Genomic DNA, 22,576 nt, shown 5'->3' on the forward strand with positions numbered 1-22,576 from the left:
AGAATCTAGTTTAGGAAAGGATTAATTTTTGAGTTTACTCAGTTAATTCTTCTAACAAGGTAGTGTACATTCTACAGGTCCATATAATCAGAATAAAAAGTAGCATTGGGTACAAAATGTTTTATACCAAAGGCTCAACTTCTGTTGTCAGAAAGCACATTTCTAATCTCTGTGACTGCACAGATATGCTTCCAAACCTACACACAATACTTAATGAAGTCTCCATGGCTGGAGAGAAGCTCAGTAAGCTTTCTAGCTGATGCACAGCCACTTCTTTGGTTGTTTGTCAAGCCATAATATAAATTGCTGAGGGAACAGATTTCCTGCACCCTGTGCAGCACCTTCACAAATTTTTTCCGGTGTACCCCCTAAATCTGGCAACAATGCAGTAGAGGCAGAACAAGAAATGCATTCATTTGTCATTGAATATCACTTATTTCCATAAAAAGCAGAAGTACCTATTAATTTTTCCAAATAAACCAGTGTTGTATCATTTTTATAAATTGGTACAGTTCAGTTGGCAGTTTACTAGGTACAAAATCTTAGCCTATTTTTTAAAATTAAGACTACACAATTCTCTAATTATAACATCCTATACAGATTTGGAACTGAGTTTTTAAGGTGTCATTGCTCAGCTTGGCATGGCAACATTACCCCAATCACTTTGGCTCATGAATGTAAAGCAGAGCTCAGGATAAGACAAGGAGACTAACATTAATAGTTAAAGGGGCGGGCGGGCATCCATATATGCCCGCCCGCCCCTTGAGATCTGCGGGAGAGGCCCTTCTCCGGGAGCCCTCTGTGAAAGAAATTAGGAGGGTAGGTACTCGGAGGAGGGCTTTCTCTGCAGTGTCGCCCAATCTATGGAATGCGCTCCCCAGAGAGGTCCGCCTGGCGCCGTCGTTATTTGTTTTTCGGCGCTAGGCGAAGACCTTTTTATTTAAGCGTCATTTTAATTGTTAACAGTATTTGCTTATTTTATCTGGCCAGGGCGACTTATTTTATATTGTTACTTATTTTATATTGAGGCTTCGGTGAATGGGGCGGCATAGAAATGTTTTAATAAATAAATAAATAAAACATTAACACATTTTGATGCAACCTTGGATCATGTGAAATCATATTATTTGTGGTGAATAGATGAGGCATGAAACAGAACTCTGTATACAGAGTTTTCAAATAAATACAAATAATCCACATCAACTGGGATTAGGGAGAAGAGCTTCTGATTTATATATGTACAACTTTCAGGCATGATTAAGCTTTATTTCCAGCACCTCTCATAAAAAAATAACGCACGGTAACCAACAGAATAAAATGCCAGAGGAGATCTGCATAATTGGCTGAGGGCCACATGCTTTTCAGAATGACAGTGGCTAATCAGTGTTTCTTTGTTTTCAGCACTGGTGCAGCAAAGCTATCAGACAGCTCAGAAAAGAAATGCACACTGGTAAGACACAAGACAGAAGGGAACTGCTGAGTAAATAGATTAATTGCCAGAAAAGCAAATGCTGACTATTGAACACACAAGAAACAGTGAGGGGACTGCAGGGGAAATTTTTCACAATAGTGTATAAAAAATAATTACCAACACTACTATAGACATCAATAAATTCCCAATCCAATCCAAGGTGTTTTAGAAACTGACCTCTGTACATTAGTGCTGTTTGCAAAATGTTTGCCCAACCTCATTTCTCTGGGTGTCAAAACGAAGGGACAGAGATAGAGCTTTTAAAGGTAAGAGGGAGCCCTTAGAATTGTGCATGGTATAAAGAAGTGTATACAAATATATTTTCCCATTTCTCATGTAATACTAGAGCCTGGGGTAATCCCATGAACTGACTGGTGGAAAATCCAGGGTAAATAGAAGGAAAACTTTTCACATAATTTAGAATGCAGATTTACAGTATGGAATGCATTCTGACAGATGTAGCAGTGGCCACCAATCTGGATAGTTTAAAGCTGTCATACTTTGAGCACATCATGGGAAAGCAAGACACATTGAAGACAATAATGTTAGGGAAAGTTAAAGGCAGAAGAGGAGGAAAACCAAATATAAGATGCATCAATACCATAAAGCCTGGGGTACCTCAGGAGGTGCGTGATGGCTTTTCAGGGGGTGCAGTGAAGAGGAAGGCTGTATCGTGATTTTCTAAAACTGGCAAATCAGTGTGTTTTCTGCCAAAAATTATCCCAACATCATTTATTATTATCTTGTTTACATTTGTATTCATTCCACTTTTTATCAATTAGAGAAAATCTAGGAGTCGTCTGAATCTATAGGCAGACTTGCTGGTCACAATGAGCAAGAAAGTTCCACATTTTGACAACATTGTGAAGGAAAGCAGGAACAAAAGTCACTGAATGAAATGTTCACAATTGGGATTGATTTTACTGTTTACAATTTTTCTAATTGCTCAATTTATATTCGAATTCTATTCAGCGAGTTAAAAGCTTGCTGCTGTTGTTCAGTTTGTTCTGTATGCAGTACTGTATGTGGTTCAATTTGTGGTTCAAACATTAGAAATTTGACTTCATCTTCAAATGTTGTAGGGGGTGCAAATATAAACCAAACATTTTCTAGGGGTATGTAACACACTGCCATAGCCCTAAAGTTATAGGGGTAGACCAGGCTGTCAAGGACAGAACATTCTAGAAGGCATTCATTCATAGGGTTGCTGTAAATCAGAGATGACTTGATGCTCTTTAACATGTGAATGAAAAAATTCATGAAGGCTAGCAGTAGCGACCAACAGTGATGACTATGTGTGGCCTCCAGTATCAGAGGCAGTATGTCTGCATATACCAGTTGTTGTAGAACACAACTTGGAAAGGTGAAATTGCACACATTCTGTTTGAGGGTTTTCTACAGGCAGATGTTTGACCAACCATATGAACAAAAGACCAGATTGGATGGACCCTGATCCAATCTACGTAGCATGCGTGAAAAGCCCTATTCCAACATTAGGGACAGACTAGGTGCTGCAGTTCTGTATTGCCAGGCAGTATTTGCAGGCAAGTATGCAGGCAGAAGCTTGTGCATGCTCTTTCTGGATTTCTTTCTCTGCATTACTGCACTCATGCGCTTGGCTATGTATCTCAGTCCCATTCTAACCCCCACCCTAGAAAGAATCCATTGAACTGAAAAGGGCTATGCATGCTACCCTAGAAACTACAACCAAGTGTGGATTCCTTTAAAAGGAATACCATGCTGAAAAGACAAATCATGCACTTGGGACTTGCACTTGTGCACTTATCCAATTTAGGACTGTGCCTCCCAATCCAGCAAGTGATGTAGGCTCAGAATACTGCTTATGTGCAGATCTTATTAACAGGGGAAACAGCATGGTGGTTCATGGAGAAACATTAAGCAGCAAAAAAATCATCTTTCTTAAGAGCACTCCTCAAGAAATGTCTAACTGCAATATTTTAATAAATGCAATAAAATATTTAAAAATGCTATTAAAAATAAGAGCTGCAGTATGAGCATAGCTGTCACTCCAGCGAACTGGAAGAATGCCAAGTTAAGTACAGCTGTGGTTTGCTGGAGCTCTAAGAACTCAAAATACTTTTATTATCTCCTGAAATGAGTCTTAGTTCTTTCTTTCAAATTAGCTTTACAGCTGCCTGTGAGAAAAACCCAAGGACGATGCGTGTAACAGAACCCTCTCAGTTGTACTGAATAACAACTGGTATACTACTACTGGTATACTAGAAGTACCGTATAGGCATCAGCAGTAATAGTACCCATTGATAGGTATATCCTTCAGACTCTTACTCTGGAAGAAATTGCTACAAAGGGGCCCACTGCTTCCTATTGGAAAATCCAAAAATGAAAAAAGCAAGAGAGCTATTTCAGAAAAAAAAACACTTATTCATCCAAACAAGCTTTTTTTTTTTTTTAATAAGCAGCTGTATTTAAATCACAAAAGGACTGTTTTATTGCCAGGGTGGATAAAAAGGATTTAAAAAAAAAAGGATTTTTAAAAATTTAAATTGGATTTTTAAAATAAAATGCTTTGAGGAAAAAAATCTATCTAGTTTTCTGTTTAAGAGGCATTATAGTCCAAAGGTTATTCATCATGAAATATTCATTTTAATTACATAGCATGAGGCTGTATATTCATGCATTGTTTAAACTTCTTGGTAAATGAATTGTTAATCTATTCACACAATGTCATGCTCTTCCAGAAGTTTCTGTAAAGTTATTGGTTATTTTTTTTCTTTTTAGAATATATTATCACAGATGCTTGGTTTTACAGTTCTCAAAACTGAATTTGTCTGCAGACACATCTCTTCACAGCAAAAATATTCTAAGAGTTGAGAAAGACTTTAATCCCATTGTTCCTTTGCAAATCTATGTACACTAGACTCAACCCCTTACCTCTAAAGTGCTGTTTCAAACAATTCAATGAATGGAAGATTGGAATAGGCTTGCACAAGAAGCTAAGTGTAAGGAGGGAGACAGAAGCAGTAAAAGTGAAACCTTTTGAGAAGAAAGTCTATGGATCCTTTTCTGTATAGCCTGAGGTTTATAATATTCTTTCTCTGGAGGAGGCAACCTATAATGGCAGCAGACCATAAGAGACCAGTTTGGGAATATTTTAATTCCAAAGTTCCTCTTCCTATAGGTAAGACAGGCATGCATACAATTCGTCGCCTAGGAAGGCCTCAGCAGTCATAGGCAGCCTATACAAAATAATGTAGAAAACCATGGTTTAAATCTAGTCTGACTAGTGATTTAAATTTGATTTAAATCAAATCCACCCTGTTTAGCATTTGTAAGGGTTGCATGGGAAAGGGAAAACTAAACCCTAAGTAAGTTCTTCCAGTTATGTGAGCTTGCCCAACTGAAAGCAGTATTGGCACAAAACCTGCTTATTTCCGCACTGTATGTACTCTTCCATGATTCCTCCTGAAGGTATGTGTAGAATGGCAGGAGTTAATTTTGACTCAATTATTTTGATCCCACAATGTCTTGGAAGCCATAGACAGCTCCCACCCAGCCCATGTACAGCTCTTGGCATATCACTGTTCATTTGAACTTCCTGCCAAACCAGATCTGTCACCTTTGAAATGAGTTTTACCTGAAACAGGTTACATGCTTAGTATTTGGTGGAGGACAAATAAGAGCAGAAAAGGCACTCCCTTCCTTACTGCAACTTTTGTCCACCACACAACAATGCAAGAATATGAAATGAGCTCCAAAGACAGATGTTTTAACATGTTTGCAAATGTTGTATTTTTCTCCTTGAGCATGTTCTCTATCCTTCCCCTGACCCACTCACATGTATTCTTCTTCTGCTAAGTAGGGCTGTTAAGTAGTAGTTTTGAATAAGAATCTTAAATATAAAATCTTAATGAGTCTTCCAAGTCACATGTTAGATATGGGTAACTTAATTCTCAGAAGTGTTGTATTAACTTATTGAAATGTAGGACAGAATTTGTTTCAATTTCACCAGACAAACCAACTTCTCAAAACTTTACAAGGAGGAAAAGGAAAGGGAAGGGAAAACAAAGGGAAAATTAACTCTGGAAAATCAACGTTTTACATGCAAAGTTATGCAGTTTTCCTTCTAAAGATCTTGCTGCTACTCCTCTATAGCTGAGAAAACTAGATCTACCTCATGCTCTAGGGTAAGGCAAGATTATGAGTAGAGAAGAGCCTTTCCATTCCTGTCAGCCCTAAGGATTTTGTAGCATGAGCTAAAAATGCGCACCTCAATTACAGAACTGTATCAAGGTCAGAAAGCAGAACTCCCAAAATAGTCTCTCTCTCACTGAGGTATTCATTATACACCTTCAGGATGCAATTTCTGGGATTATAGCACCACCCAGTGGCAAATGCATGATCAAGGGGCCACATACAACCCAAACTTCAGAAATAAATTTACAAAACTCTTCTTGCCCCTTTAGGTTTTTTTTTAATGGCTTTCCCCAGTGGTGGTGTAGTATTACATCACATTCTATTTGCAACCCAATTATGGGTAGGTAATTACTATTCTGAGGAAAAATAGCTGCCAAGTATAATAGAGCAATAGCTGCAGAAGCACTTTTTACCTAGAACCAGCACTGTAAGAAATGTATTATTGTGGCATTCTTTAAAGCCAGGGTTCCACAAACCTTTAGATCACTGCCGACATTATTTAGCGCAAACTGAGTGTGCAAAGCCTGGCACATGCAGGAATACAGACACCTCTTTAGATGTAGAGCAGCAGTCTAAGAATTGTCTTTTTAATGTGGCCAAAGAAACCGGATGATTACTCTTCCCATGCTAGGTGGCTGAATAGCTTATTAAAAACACAAGACTAAAATATGGAAAGCTGCCATTAATAGTTGTTTCCAAGCAACAAAATAAAACCAGTTAGTATAGTCTAAAGCATCACAAATGGATACTGTACAGCTGTTTCGGAGCCTACAGTTACTATGACCTATCAACTCTTTGTTTCCAGCAAGTCATCAACTCCACTGTACCCCAAGCTGAATAAACTATGTGACAGCTGGAACATGCCGATTTCCAACAAAACCCAAGCACACTGTTCAGTTCGTTCTGTTTCTCATCTTTGCCAACATGTCTGGCCTGGCAAACTATCCACTCTGTTTCCATTTGTCAGTCCTGCTGTCACCATGAAAAATCTATTATGATTAACTAGTTTAGCAGCCTTTTAAAATAAGCTTCTAGGGAGAACAGGACCTTTAACAAGGATTAATTCAAGCCTATTTATATTACTACAACTCAGTGTGCCTCCTTAACAATAAGGTATAGTCAAGCACATGATTTCTATTTGTATTTTACTAATTCAGCACTGATTCCCTTAACATGCACCCTTCCAGAAAATGCCAAAAAGTTTAAATTCTGAAGAAATACAGCTATTCTGTTAATTCAAGTGCTTACAGACACCCCATTAACAGGTGGCTCAACATGGGTTAACCTCATCTAAAACTGAACTCATAGTATGTGGCATTCTAGATTCATACTTTAGTCTAAATCTCGCTGAAGCACTGGAAAAAAAATGCAAGTACATCAGTGTTTAAGGAATTTTTATTAAAGCAAGAATTTTATAATCCAAATTATGGTTCTTTGCTCAGCTATCAATCCTTACTGTTAACTACAACAGTAGTGATATTCTGAGATTTTCCACAGTAAATTACAAAATTAAAGAAAGGAATGCTTTAAATTTTTTGTACTGTGCTGAAAATTCTTTTCCCCGGGTTTATAAAACAATTTTTTAAACTTTTGCTATTTTTTTGTATTTTAAATCAATAGGTAATCTAGGACTAGCAGTTTTGCTAGTCCTGGCATTTGTTGTGTACATAAGCTTCAAAGTTTCCTTTCCTTTTTTTATTTATTTTATATTTTGCAATGTTTTTCTCAATATTTAGTAGTTTTTCCATGTTTAAATTTTTTTCTTCGGTGAAGCGAATTATAATGCATAGTCCTGGATCATCTGTAACCAACAAGAATCAAGCATTAATATGGAAAAATAACTCTTTCAAACTTACATTGTATTATTTTCTATAATAGTTATCAAAATCATGAAAACAAGTGTTGACTGGATATAGACCTAAAGTTTCTGTGCCTAGGATATTGGGAACCTTTGCTGTTCTTTGTCAGGTAGTATTGATAACTGTACCAGCATACAGAACTCATTAATAAGTTCTATAATTTCTTGGATCACATTTGTTAACATTTTGAATAGCACAGGCAAAAGTGTCACCAGGGCAGTAAGCATCCTTTAAATATATTGCCATTTTCCAATTACTTGTTTCCAAAATGAGGGAAATCTTCATCTGTGGCTATATGTTGCTCCGCGAGGAAATAGAACAGTTATGCAGCCAAGAACACAGTGGAATTATGCAGTAACTTTGCCCAGAGTGAAAACAATCCCTCAATGAAAGTGTGCTTGTCATTTATTATGATGCTCTGCTTCTAGCAGGTGTACAACCAAAAACTGTTACATCACAACAACTTGGTTCAGGTGACATGACAACACACTGAGTAAGTAGTCACGGTTGCTTGTCAAACTGTCCAAGCCTAGTCTACTTTAACTAGAGTGGCTTGTCTTCAAACATGTTGAGAACCCATGTGCTATTATAAGGTTGTTATTCCAATAATGGAATATTGTCTCACCCAGTCCAGGCCAACCAATCCTGCTGTGGGTAAAAGTCCAGTGGTGACCAAGGTTTATTAGAAAGCAAGCAACCCACCTGCCCTTGCTAGTCTCTGATCACCAATACTGCTGTCCCTGTCAGTGTACAAACAATGCATTAAAGGGCCTACACTGTCTGGCCAAATGTTTAGAAAAATGCTTTGTGCCCCAAATGTTTTATGTCCCAGACAAAAAAATCCCAATGCTTTGTCAAAAATACTCCCTTTAAAGGGGACCCACAGTTTTGACAGACAGATGTTAAGGCTCCCTTTCCTGTAAACCATGGAGTTAAACCATCTCACTTTGCATTTTTCCAAGCAGCTAACAACCTGAGAATTATCAGAGCACAAATGAACAGCATTAGACTTATGCTGCAAAGGGGGTGTATCACCTCCCTTTTGTAAACAAGGATCCCCTACACCTTTGGCTTTCTTTTGACAGCTTTCAGGAGAAAGCAGACGGGGGGGAAAACCTATTTGGAGTCCCTCTAGATCAATGCCCAGGATAGGCTACACTTAATTGCATATATTTGAGGCATATATTATTTTAAAGGTGTGGCCAACCCACCCAATGACAGAGCCTTAAATATGCCTGTTGGGTGCTTTGAAGAGACTGCCACTGGCTGTCTAATCAGAGATTACAGTCTCTGAAAAAAGAAAATAAATGGAAAAAAGCTGCAGTGACCAAAAAAATGGCTTGCAATTGCAGTGGGAAGAGGAGCACAAGTTTGTCCTACTGTGGTATGCTGACTGGAGGACTTGAGAAGGTAAACAACCCCATGGTGAACCCGACTTTCTGCTGAGAAGACTGAGTTGTTCTCAAAACAACTAGTTCATCATGCCTTATTACCAGGATGGGTTTTCATGACATTCAAACCCACCCAGCAATTCACACATGTTTAGCTCTTATTTGAAAAATATTCTTTCAAGAATACTTACATTAGACAGTTGGAACACCTGCTGGATTGTTAACTGCTTTTTGAGCAGCTTCTTTAGCTTGGTGGGCTTGCAGTACGGCTACAGCTTCATCAACCTATTTAAGATAAAATCAGTTTAATATTTCTGTACATTTTAAGATAATGAAAGTAAGCTGCACATAAAGAATGGATAACAAGAATCTACCTACCTTCGAACGAAGAGATTCAGGAGACTCAAGCATATGGAGGAGTTCAGAATTATCAATCTCTAACAACATACCAGTGATTTTGCCTGCCAGAGTTGGATGCATGGCTTGAATAAGAGGGAACAGGCGTTCTCCTAAGAAACAGTTGACAAGTTTGCCAGATGTATATTTGTCTTTCAAACAATGTATTTCCCCTATACTGAAGAATTTACCCTTTAGCACACCTCAGAAGTAACAGATCAGCCACCTGCAAACTAAAAAATAATCTGCTTTTTTAGAACAGCAGGGAATGATTTAAGACGATAAACCCCAAGTGACAGGCATTAGAATTCAAAAGTTATTATGTTAAGCCTGGATTGTACTGAGCACAGATCTTGCAAGCTTTTTTGGACAATCGGTGATGTTATTATGGACTTAGACTGTCACTTCTCCCTTGAGATAGACTCTTGCATCCTAATACCCTTGTAGGGCTTTCCCACTTGGCTCCTGCACACTTTGAATAGCATCTTCCTTTCAGCCCTGCTACCTACACACCCCTCTTTCTCTTGAATAACTTCTACTCTGAGTTAGCTGGGCCTGCCGTGGTGGCTCCTCCTTCCCTTTAAACAATCCCAGTGGGAGGCAATACCCCACACTTTCAGACATCTTGATTCTTGAGGGTTTGACACAAAGTGCACTGCTCCTTGAGTAGAAGGCATTTCTGCTCATGGAAGGGTTATTTTACTCACTGCACTAGAGCAACACATGAGCAAAACAAATCAAGCCCAGGATAGTTTTTCTGCTTGCGAAACTTCTTGCATGAGCAAATGGGAGCAGGCAGAGTAGCCATTCTCCTTGTGTTCATGGTTCTTTGGGACCAACCCTAATTTTTGGACCCATTAACACATACCAAACTGTGAACTACTGCTTTTGACTCTTTTATCCCATTCGCCCCAACTCTAAGTAATACACAAACTTACCTAACATTTGTTTTTGTTCTTGTGGAGGGGCAGAAGCCAACATGGAAGCAGTCAAAGGTTCCTGACCTTGCACATGGACAGCAGGCTAGAATGGTGGGAAAATTGGGAGAATTATAGGACACTTTTCCAAGTTTCTTTTGGTACCATCTGTAGTATTTACATTGTTACTCAGTGAAACAAACTGATTTTAATAGTGGTGATAACTGAATATTGACATATTAATAAGCTAACCAAATTAATTTCTGTGTTGAAATGCAAACCTGGTTACTAGAAATCCTAGCCTAAAGCCAACAAGATCAGCCTTCATGTTCTTTGTGGCCTAAAGAAATGAACTGAAAGCACTTTTATTTCCTTTTCCGTAAACTGACTTGTAGCCAGATACCACAGACAATTCAGTACACCCAAGTGCACTGATTCTTCTAAGCATAGGTATGTCTAGCTCTAAACAGATTCAAAACCCAAACAAAATTGATACTATAGCTGTTACACTTACCTGCTGCATAGCAACCTGAGGTTGTGTATTAAGGTGTTGCTGAGGATTGCGAACACCTGGAGCATATTTATATTGTGAAACAGTGCGCACAGCTGGAGTAGCTGCAGCAGCAGCTGCTGCTGGACGTGGACCCATGGTTTGTGTTGATGTATTTGCTGGGGAAAAAAAGGTAATTTCAGGCTATGTGGAGAATTTAATTGAACTGCATTTCACTGGAATGCTTTTCAACATCTAGATTAATACAGTCTTTTGAAAATAGATTAAATTCAAGCTTTTAGGCTGAAATAAAGGGCATGCATTAACTGAACTATTCTAATGCAACTGAAATAACTTCAGAACTCACCAACACGTTGTGTTGACATTCGAGGAACTTGTGATGAAGCAGGCCTTATGTTACTGAATGGTGGTCTTGGAGCTGCAGGGCGGATGGCACCTGTCATGTTCTGGAAAGCTGCATTTCAGATAATTTACTTTAAGTATGGGTTTTGGAACCAGAAGAACCAAGTTTTAGTCAAAGTGCCCCAAATTCCTTAAGAAATTTAAGTCACTTACGATGAGGTCTGGCACCCTGAGGAGTCCAGCGAGGACTTGGTCTGAGCTGAGCTAGCTGGCTAGTAGGATAATATGCAGCTCGGTTCTGCGTCTGTCAAAAAAGCAACCACCAGTGTGTTATCTGTTTCAACCATCAGCTTTACTATTTTTAATAGCACAAAAAGACTTTATAAAATTAACAATTTCAAAAGGTTGACTCTTATACAAACCAGACCCAAACTATGTTAATATACATCATGCTTCTAGTATTTCATTGAAGTTATACCTGTTAACAGGAGCACAGTCCAAGTCATAGTCATACCTGTGGGATAGCTGCCATGAAGTAACCAGAAGGCGGTGCTGGCTGGTAAGGGTTGATGACTGGATTAGGTACAGCTCTCACACTGGCCATCCTCTGCATGTACTGGTTGGTGAGGTGAGCCTGGCGTTCTTCTTTACGTTGGGCTAAGGCTACATATAGTGGTTTGGTGGCCACAATTCTACCATTCATTTCTGTAACTGCTTTAGTTGCTTCTTCCGGTGAAGAAAAGCAGACAAACCCAAACCCTTTACTGCGGCCTCCTTCCATCATGACCTGTTAAAATAAAAATATAGACAAGCACCAGCTTATTCCAAAATAGTTTGTACTTGTAGACAATTTATAGTGCATTCCTATGAATGTTTAGCTGGGAAAAACTGGGAAATGATGGAAATTGTAGATTTTTTTTCTATTTAAACCTGCACAGGATTGTCCCTGTACTGCATCTTTGCAATGACATTAATAATTTGTCAGGTTTTTTTTTCCAGAATACTTGACTTTCTTTAATGGCTAACTAGACAGCCATCTGGCCTTATTCTGATTTATACAATGAACTACTTTGTCCTCCTAGGTAGGGAGACTAATTGGAAAGCTTTATGGTGCAATGACTTTGAGCTTACAGTTTGTACATGAACTATTTCTGACAGAGCTATTCTTCCTACAAATTACTGTAAAAGCATGACCTGTAAAAGCATGTTACCTTTGCACTAGTAATTGTGCCAAATGGTGAAAATTCTTTGCGCAAGCGTTCATCATCAATTCCATCATCAAGATTTTTCACATAAAGATTTACACCCTGAAAAACATGAATTGAATATATGCAGTGATCACATGGTACAAAATATAACACAATGAAGACATTTGTTCATTGATGTAGTACCTGGTATCTGGTGATCCTGTCCTGCTTCATTTGTTCAAATTTGCGCTTAAGCTCTGTTTGTCTTTCTACTTTTTTCTGGGCTCTGCCAACATATATTTGTTTTCCATTAAGTTCCTTTCCATTCATCTCATCTACAGCCTTCACAAATAAAAAAATGTACTTTGAAATGTCTGTCATAACTGATTACACATAATATTAGTTCGGTCTCACAAATAAAAAAAAGAAAGCAGGGAATAGAAAACAAGGAACAAAGAAAAACACAGACGATGCCAAGGATATATAGCAGACTTAAATATGATTATATCCAGAGAGAAAAAGATTACACAGAGAGCAAACATTTGTATGAAAATGAGATCTGTATTAGATCTGTAGCAGCAAACCAAAACTGCATAAAGGCTTATCAATTCATATAAATATAGATTTGGCATACATGGTTTTTGCTTTGCTAGCAATCACAATCTTAGTGACAATTACAATGCTCTACACATTTTATAAAGGTTGAATACTTACTTTCTGAGCATCTTCATGTCTTTCAAAACTGACAAAGCCAAAGCCTTTGGATTTCCCACTCTCATCAGTCATAACTTTCACACTTAAGGCAGGGCCTAAAAGTACACAAAATTGTTATATACATTTTCTGATTTCCCATGTTTAGAGAGAAGCAGTTGGATCAAATACAGAGCACAACAAACTCTAAGTATTAATTGCTTAAGTCTTGAAAAGTCTGTCTGCAACTAAAAATCAATAGTTTGACAAGTAGATGTCAGCATTAGACGCTGGCATGTCTTTTGGGATTCATCTTGAAATGAATGCCAGGACTTCCTGGGTATATTACAATATTAACATGAGCAAGATGATGAACATTGAACAAGCTATAATTTACAATTATTAAAACAATAAACCGCTTTAGGTATTATGCTCAAGATGAGTACACACATTAGATCCTGCACCATGTTAGAATGTCTCTACCTGAAGTTGAACGACCACAGGTAAGCAACTGAGAACTGGCTAATTCCTGTCCTGGGGTGCAAATTTTTGTCACTTGTTCTGTCAGGTTAAGAGAAAAAAATGTCCCAGGAGAGCATCCCAGCAACTACAGGATCTTTTGGAATTCCCACCCATCCACATGCTAGAGACACTGAGGGACTCCTGAATCCCCTCACCCAACCCCCTCCCACCTTGCAACTGCTATGAAAAGACCAATACTGGCTGCTTTCTGAGGTTGCAGAAGCATCCTCAGGTCTGAACAAGAAGCCGGGGTGGGGTGGGGTGGAGAAAACAATGTTTCCTCTGGCCTCTCTAGTCCCAGCTTGGCATCAGCAGTCCAACTACTCCAGAGGGTCTCAGAGTCATTCTAGAGGAAAGAAAAGCAAAAATCTAGCAGGGCATTGGATTCTCAGAAGTCCTTCTAGATCTGAAACTTCAGTCTAATAAGGCTGAAACTTGTAAATTTTAAATTGGCAGGAACTTTAATACATTGAAGGCTAAGCAGGATCTGAAACCAGCTTGAAACCCTGGCTTCAAATCCGTATAAAGTGAGACCTTTACAGAGCACTAATAAGTAAACCATACTTTCAGCATCATCATATATGGGTTAAAGATACTGACAAGAAAGTTCAAGAAGAGAATGCACACAACTTAGTGGTAGAACATAAGCATGTTCACACAGAAGGCACTAGACTGAGTTTCTGCCATCTCCAGGTAAAGGAAAATGGCTTGACTATAAAAGGCAGGTTCTTATGAGGAGCTAGGGTACGGAAGTTGCAACTGGCTGAGACACACATTCTCCAATTTTATATGTGTGAAAAGTAAGTGACATTACCAAACTTGCCAAAGAGTTCCTTAAGTCTTTCATCATCCATGTCTTCTCCAAAATTCTTGATGTAAACATTAGTGAATTCCTTAGCACGAGCTCCAAGCTCTGCTTCACGTTCTTTACGAGATTTAAACCTTCCCACAAATCTAGTTAAAGAAAAAGTCTTATATTTTTGAAAACATTCAAGCTACCATTTCTATGACAGTTCCTATACAGTAAAACCCAAAGATGCTAACTCATGCCATGTGTAACTTCCTTGCTTACAAACATGCCATAACACACTTCCCTAGTTAGCAAAACACTTGAGTATTGAGCTGCTCCTAGTCTTGTACCTGTCTTGAGAAACAGACTATTCACAACAGGATAGCCAAATTTCTTCACTATGCTTTCCTATTCAGTAAAACATGGTAGTGTGGGATGACTGCTCTCAATTGTGACATATTGTCTCTCTCATTTCCTGTGAGATGTAGTAGATAACCCCACCCCACCAACTTTACATATATTCCCAATGGTCAAATCAACTATAAAAGCAGAGCCTCTGACTTACAGAATTTGGTAGTATGGGCCTTTTTAATATTGAATTTGAACTCCAAATTTTAACAGTTCCAAGGTAAAAACCTGTGCATAGGTAGTTCCCAGCTTATGGATAAATTCCCTGAGAATATCCTTAAGTTGAATTTGTATGTAAGCTGGATCACATGAGTAAGCCAAACATTTATATTTTTACATTTCTATGCATACAAAACACTTAAAACACTTCCATAGTCAAAAAAAAAATCTTAAACACAATACAGCATTGTGATGATGATAGTAATACAGTAATTATGTTATTACAGGCACTAGAGAGAGAATCTGTATGTATTGTGTAGTTAGACACTATTGAAAAAGTTGTTTTAACTTGCTTCTTATGCCTGGCTAAATGTATGTTTGAGCTTCATTGTTTGTCCATCTTTAATTTTAATGTAAGCCCAATAGAAAATAACTTGGATCTTTAAAAGTTCCTCATTATTCTTCCGAAGTTCTCTAATAATGGGCTGCTAAGGCAATACAGTCCAGTGCCTGCTTATTACATGCAAAAACACTTTAATTCATGGCAAATTAGTCTCAATGGGTCTGTGTACAGGGGCAGAACTGCTGAGCATTTCTTGAGTTTCCACTTCCTGATGGAGCACAAGGCTTATGTGGAAGATGAGGCAAACATAGACCTTCTCCACTAAGCTCTTCAGGACCTAAGGAAATGGTTTCCATGACTATCTCTAGGAAAAAGCTCTGAATATCTCTAGCGAATCTCTGTCTCTAGGGAACTGTGTGGCCACTGACAATGTTTCACCAAATGTACTGCATAGTTTCCTAGAGATATTCATATAGGGCAGCTTTCCCCAACCTTGAGCCTTCCAGACACTTTTGGACTGCAACACCCAGAATTCCTAGTCAATGGCTCTGTTGGATGGGAATTCTGGGAGTTGCAGGCTAAATGCCTCTGAAGGCCACGAGATTGGGGAAGGCTGATACAGGGTTTATGGGAGTCTGTGTATTTGTAGATATGGACTGTTCATAACTCAGAAGTTCATTACCCAGGGACTGCCTGTACTCACACTTTGCGATCATTAAGCAGCATTCCATTCATTTTTTCAATAGCTCTTTCTGCAGCTTCCTGCGTTTCAAAGTGTACAAACCCATAGCCTTTGGATCCATTTTCATCACATACAACCTAAGAAAAATATTATAATACTTGTGAAGTCATCCAAATATATTCATGCTTATTTCAATGTATATTCAGTGCTCTGTTTCTATTTCTTTCAACTCACCTTACAAGAGAGAATGTTCCCAAAAGCAGAAAATGTATCATACAAAGCTTTGTTATCAATTGATTTGTCCAAGTTTTTAATGAAGATGTTTCCAACACCACTCTTACGTAGAGATGGATCACGTTGAGACCACATGATACGCACTGGCTTGCCTTTAATTACATCAAAATTCATTGTATCTAAAGCTCGTTCAGCTGCAAAAAAAAAAAAAAAAAGGTAATTCGTGTTAATCTTAATGCAACACTAAGAAAAATGTTTTTTGCCATAGCTTAAAAATTCAAATCTGTTCGTTTCCTAATCCTAACAAATATATGGCTTTCAGAGAGGACTGTACTATTCCAGGTGATGGGAAAGTGGTATAAGGAGACATTCAGCAGAATTTGTTGGAGCCAGGGCAAGCATTCAAATTAAGAAGGCACTATAATCCATGAGTTCCATTAATACATTTTTCAATTTCTCACCAACTTGTAAAAATAGGAGTTCTGAAATATTTTTCTGTCCTTGGGATTTTCAAGTGATGTAACTGTATATCTATTACTATGAAATGTCAACAGCAATACTGGAAAGAGAAGCTTATAAGAGAGTACATGAAGAGTAGCAATAGTCATGCACACTTTGAAAGTTTTCCATTTCTGTGGCTGCTTACGTTTTGCTTATTTGGTATCAATTCTATAAACTATGGCCCTTCCTCTAATGTTTTCCAGATATATTCAAAGGAATTATGAAGGACATTGGGACGCTATATCTTTATGCGTGCCACAACACAAGATTAGCCACCCAAATGAATAAAATCACTATCACTCCAAAGCCATAGAAAACATCGCCTTTCACACAGCAGAAATATAGGAAAAGTCATAACAAGCTTCAAGATGGAACTTGGAGAACTTCAGCAAGCTCATTTTGGCTGATTAGCATATCCCTAGCTGGCCACATGTCAGAAAACACTTGCATTCCTTATTGTCAACTGAATGGGAAAGTACAGATTGCTTTCTCCCACCCTTGCTTAATTCATAGCTGTGTTCCAGGTGAAGCAACTGGAGCCATTCCCCGCTTAAAGTCATCTGTTAAGTGCTTCATTGCCCAGCAGCCTTATCAATGTGAGCCATCCTAAAGTTATGTTAATAGAGGAACCATCCACAGAAGTCAATGGTATTACAGCGCTTCATGCCAAAACTCATAAACCCCATTTCATAGGCATATTGTTAGTTTTTATACATGTATATGATGGAATTGTTACCAGATCTTTAGATATGTAACTAAGTCATTTCCTTATTTTCAACTTGCCTTTACCTGTTCTTCTACAGCCATCCCAAATCAAAAAACAAACCCCATGTAATATATTTGAAGGACACCGCACTGAAATCAAGTATCTCTGGCCTGTGAGTGGCAAGCTATCCAAGCTGTGGCTACAGAAAGCCAAGCAATGCCATTATTTTACTTAAAGTTTTTGTATACCATGTGTGTTGCTTGTACAAATTGTGAGTGAATGTCACCAAATCAGGCTGCCTTCCTCTCAAAGACTTATTACCCTTTAGGTGAAACAGGCAGTGCTGCAACACACATGGCAGTCCCAGCCTCTGGGGAAACACAACCAAACCCCAGGAGTTAGCTGTCCCTCCGCTGAAATGGAGGAAAGTGACAAAATGGTAATGGTGCTGTCAAGCTCTCCAAGTGCCTTCTAGTCTAAATCTGAACATACAGAACCAGCCAAGGCCTCTCTGTAGACACAGATCACATCGTGGGAACTGCCAGCTCAGCACCATGCTGCTGTAAGGCAACATTCCTTATCTATAAAAAACTGCACAGGAGGAGGCAAAAATGATGAAGGATGGGAGCAGCGCTGAGCATAGAATAGCTGTTACTCCTAGTGCAGTTATTTGTAGCATGTTTTCAATGTCACTAGGTATGAAAATGTTTGCCATTTAATGCTTAGGTCAAGACTCTTAGTACTAATCAGATAATTATTAAAAATCTTACGACGCAGTGATTTATGCAAATTCAAAAGCACTAGTTATTGAAAAGCAAACTTTCAAATCATTTGAAGAAATGAAAAATGTTTTCAGTGTATTTTTATGCGACTGTTGCAGAACTCATGTTCCTCCATCCCAGAATATCTTAGCTAAAGAAGCAGAAAAGCTAACAGATCTTTGTCCTTCAACAAATTAAACTAGTTAAATAGTTTAAGATAGTATATAAGAAATATTAGATTGCTCATTTAGTGACTGGCAACCTTTGTGAAGTGACTTAGTTATTAACCTTTGCCTAAATGTTTCTTATACAGAGCTACCAGAGCTCCAGTTGAATGAGCACCAGCTGAGGAATGCACAAACCTACCTAAGTTAAAGACTGAAGCTGGTAAAAAGAATGCCTGAAGAAAAAAAGATCTAGAGCTAAGGTCACTGCTAGACACAATTTGGAGGCATGTGCCTCAAATGGATTACTTCCCTCTTCCTTTCTTATTCATGTGAGAAGCCACAAGTTGGAAGCAAGTTTCAAGATTTAAAACACTACTTGGCGCACATAAAGGTTTTGTCTTATTTGTCTGTATTGTCCAATTATTTGTTTAATTTTTGGAATCAACATGGCTACATAAATTTGTTAAGTGTCACCATCTGCAATAAAGAGAATTTAAACTAGAAAAATGGATTACTGGTGAATAAAGAGAAATACTGTTTATTTATGCCTGTACGTGGAGTGCTCTCAATGTGCAAGGTTAAGGCAAAACAGGGGCAGGACACATGGGAGCAGGGGAGAAAGGATGAGAAAGCTGATGCTTTTCCCAGAACATTTTCTGCTCCAAATTCTGGTGTCTTGGTTGCAATCAACCATGAGCACTATGTTCAGCCTGATCCTCCTATGACCTTCCAGCAGCAAGGTTTGCCACTTTCTGCTCTGGATAAACTAAGTAAAAAGTGAGTAAGAGGCCAGATGCCAACAGAAAGATCACAAGGCATGAATGCAGTAGCATTTGCCCATTTGATTTTCCAACAGCTGTCACAAAGGTAGTTAGTTTCATGACGTGCTATGCTTATCTAGTATTTTCAAGGCACCTAAAGTGAGCAATACTGTAAAAAAATTATCTACAGTAACATTAAAGGCTTAAAATAAAACATGATACAAGAATACAAGGGTAGAAACAAGAGAACATAAGTCTGGGGCGGGGGAATCTTTCAAGACTTGCCCCCTAACACCAATGCTTAGGACACCTTTACTCCCCACCCCATTTAAAGAAACTCATTAATCACAACCTACGCCCTTGTTCTCCACTGCCAGGGGACAAAAAGTAGCCCACTTAGATACATAATTAAGCGTGGCTTATTTTGTTTTATTTCTGCAGGCACACGACTCATTCGCGCCACATTCCACAGTCGCCATTTAAAAGTACTAATTATTCTGGCATTTCCTCCAAGAGGCCTTTCATCTGGGCTTCCCCGCGGAGCCTGACTCCCCGCGCCTTCGCAGGCGGAAGGAAGCAAGCGTCTGACACGCCCTTGCCGGGCACTCTTCAGGAGCCTGCCTCGTGATCCTAGTAGGCCGGGATGGTTCCAAGAAGCCAGCGCAAAAGTCCTTCTTGGGAGGGAAAGTGGAAAGACAGGCCTTTCAGTGACGAGGCCTCCTTGCCCTTCAGTTTCGGTGGCGTGCGGGAAATCCCCCGTCACGAGGCCTCGCGTCGTCTCGACAGCGTGGCGGGCGGCGGTCAGAAGCCCCTCGAGCGAAGCCCACAAGTTGGGCTTCGCGCGTGCAGTTCCGCCATCCCTCGCGACACGCGCGCACGGACCACTCATCCTGCTTCCCTTTGGACCCAAATAGACGCAATTTCACATTAAGGAAGGGGGAGCCCAGAAGGTGGGGGAGCAGGAAGACTCTGAGGGAAGCGCCGCCGCGAGGCAGGCCCGGAACTCCGAGAAGCCGAGCTGACTCTGTAAAATGGATGCCCCAGGGATGACCGAGGGTGGAGAAGTGACGGAAGGAGAGGAATGCGCGGCAGCCCTCGTGAGGGGACGAGAACATGGCTCTGGGAACAGGAAGCAGTCGCGGTGGGTCGGACCCGGAGGGAAGCTGCAGGGCACCCTCACTCCAAACCGCTCTAGCCTTAGCCTCCGCCGGTCTGGAATCCCACTCCTAGGCCCTAAATCCGGCTACGTCGTGTCTCCCGTGCCTTTCTCCCCTGCTCCCACGTGTCCCGCCCCACCGCATGTGCCCACTCAAGGTGGCTCCACAGTACGTGTGGGGGGAGGAGGAAGGGGGAAACGGGGAGGAACGCCACCCAACTACTTCCCACCGCTCCAGTGAAACATACGTCCATCCCCTACCCCACCCGTACTACTCACCATCGGCGGGCTGCTGGAAGTTGACATAGGCGTAGCCCAGAGAGCGCCGGGTGATCATGTCCCTGCAGACGCGGATGGAGAGGATGGGCCCGGCGGGGCTGAACTTCTCGTAGAGCATGGCCTCGGTGACATCGGGGTGCAGGTCCCCCACGTAGAGCGAGGCCATCGGGTAGCTGGGGGCGCTGGGGTTCATGCTGGCGGGGGAGCGGGGAGGGGGGACGAGGAGGCCGGGCAGACTTGCGAGCGCCGAGGAGGCCGCGACGGGCCGGCGGATTCTAAACTCAACGGCTGCGCGGAGGCGGTTGGCGACTCGTTCGAGCGCTCGTTGCTGCCGGCGGGAGGAGGCGGAGGAACGGACTGCTGTGTTTTCTGCTGCTGTTAGCTCTTCTTCGTGGTGGGTTGGGCGGGTCTCTTCTCGGCTGCGCCGGGTCCGGGACTTCGCTTCGCTTCACCGGGTTATTTTATACCAAACCGGCCGGTTTCAGATGGGGCGGGTGGTAGGCAAGGGATTTTTTTTAATGGTTTTTTCGGGTTTTTAAGATTTTTTTGGATTTTTAAAGGTTTTTTTTCTTTTAGAAATAAATGGTGCGGCGGAGCTGGTGTGTCCGGGGAAGGCCGGAGCACACACACTGCGCACACAGCACCGTCAGCGGCCGGGGGACAAGGGGGAGGCCGCCGCCCCGGCCGCACACTATATATAGCCGCCCCGCCCCCAGCCGCCTCCAGCGTACAGCACGCCACGCACTGAAAGTTCTCACTGCGCATGCGCCTAGTTAAAAGGCGGGGGAAGGGGAGGATGCGAAGGGGAGGAAAGGGGTGGAGTGATAGAATGTAGAGGTTGTGTTTGACGTCGTGCTTTACGAAGAGACGCAGCTGCCCATATTTGGACAATAGGTTGCGCATGTGCAGATAATAGGGAGGGTGGACTTGTGGAGGAGGAAAGGACAGCTCGAAGGCGAGTGGAAAGTGAACGCATGCGCAGTTAGGTTGCTTGCGGTTTAAAACTGGCTGGCGAAATTTATAGGAGTCGCATGCGCAAAGGGAGTAATAGGCTATTGCTGGTCTATGAGACGTAGCAAGGTTAAGCGATTTTCCTAAGAACCATTTTACAGTCGGGAATTTACTAGAGCAAGATGAAAGAAGTGGTTGTGCTCCCATGTGTTGCAAGTAAAAAAAGTGGGGGAAGGGGAGTGATAATTTAGTTTGGGCTTATTGGCATTTTCACCGTTATCAGTTCCGGATGATCTTGTTGCTGTAATCACCATAATGGCTTTCAATAACCAGAACCCGACCTAGTGTTTTTCAGAATCTCAGAGGTGCTCTGTTAATCTGTTTTCTGGTCTGAATTGCTGGATGATAGCACCAGGATCTAACCAGATATTCTGGTTTAACTTGATACTTCTTCCTGCCACTGATCCTTGCAGGATATAGACCTATGCAAGTTTTTAAGGGAAAAGCCTTCCAACTCCCAGCAACATAGGATTGTACTATTAACTGAACATATAATAGGAGTTGTATGCAAGATAAATAATCTACTGCTGAACTTGGGGCCTATTGGTTAAGTAATTCTGATAAAGATAGGATATTCTTAATTTTATTCTTCCTAACTTTATCCTGTCCAAAGCACAAAGCACCTTGCCCTTTAATCTTCATTTTTTGCCCTGAGGCAGGACATGCTGCACATCTAAATTCTACCAACAATGGCAGATATTTATGTGAGGTCTTGACATTATGGCTGTATGACACATTGGATGAATATTCATGTATTTATTTCTCACTTTTCTTCAAGAGAACATAAGGTGGCATACAGAGAGCTCCCAATGGATCTTTTCTCCAGGCACTGACCAAGTCTTGACCTCTCTGGCTTCATTATTATTGCTGTGTTATATTTCAGAGTATAGTGCTCTACCCTTTCATTTCACTTACAAGGAAAAGCAGTATTTTGCTTGTATCTTTAAAACAAAGCAGGAGGTAAAGTGAAGGTTTAGCAAGTTAGCAATAGGTTATCTTCCACTTTCTTTCCCAACAGCAGAACTTCAAAGACAGCTTGGAATACCTTTATTGTATTTGTGTATTTTGTTGTATTTGTGTTGTTAGTTACCTTGAATTTTCATGGAATGGCGGTACAAAATGTAAGCTAAATGTAAGAATATGAATACCTGTTTGT

General features: G+C 40.4%; 1 protein-coding gene across 2 annotated transcripts; it reads right to left on the reverse strand.

Annotated features, from left to right (window-relative positions):
• Positions 1–7,024: 7,024 nt before the first annotated feature.
• On the reverse strand, positions 7,025–21,078 carry PABPC1 (poly(A) binding protein cytoplasmic 1). 2 transcript variants are annotated; one of them, XM_044421721.1, is made up of 15 exons: positions 20,410–21,078; positions 16,079–16,272; positions 15,866–15,981; positions 14,286–14,416; positions 12,965–13,059; positions 12,455–12,592; positions 12,275–12,370; positions 11,578–11,850; positions 11,277–11,367; positions 11,068–11,175; positions 10,725–10,879; positions 10,232–10,316; positions 9,276–9,406; positions 9,089–9,182; positions 7,025–7,448 (listed from the first exon to the last, which is right to left on the reverse strand). In XM_044421721.1, the coding sequence occupies exons 1-14, from the start codon at positions 20,600–20,602 to the stop codon at positions 9,090–9,092; spliced, it is 1,899 nt and encodes a 632-aa protein (XP_044277656.1). In that variant the 5' UTR covers positions 20,603–21,078; the 3' UTR covers positions 7,025–7,448; position 9,089. The 2 variants fall into 2 exon arrangements, with proteins under 2 accessions (XP_044277656.1, XP_044277655.1); XM_044421720.1 differs by having other exon boundaries at positions 14,277–14,416; positions 20,410–21,077.
• Positions 21,079–22,576: the final 1,498 nt, after the last annotated feature.

Source organism: Varanus komodoensis, unplaced genomic scaffold (genome assembly GCF_004798865.1).
Source record: "Varanus komodoensis strain SLA01 unplaced genomic scaffold, ASM479886v1 scaffold12, whole genome shotgun sequence".
Taxonomy (NCBI): Eukaryota; Metazoa; Chordata; class Lepidosauria; order Squamata; family Varanidae; genus Varanus; species Varanus komodoensis.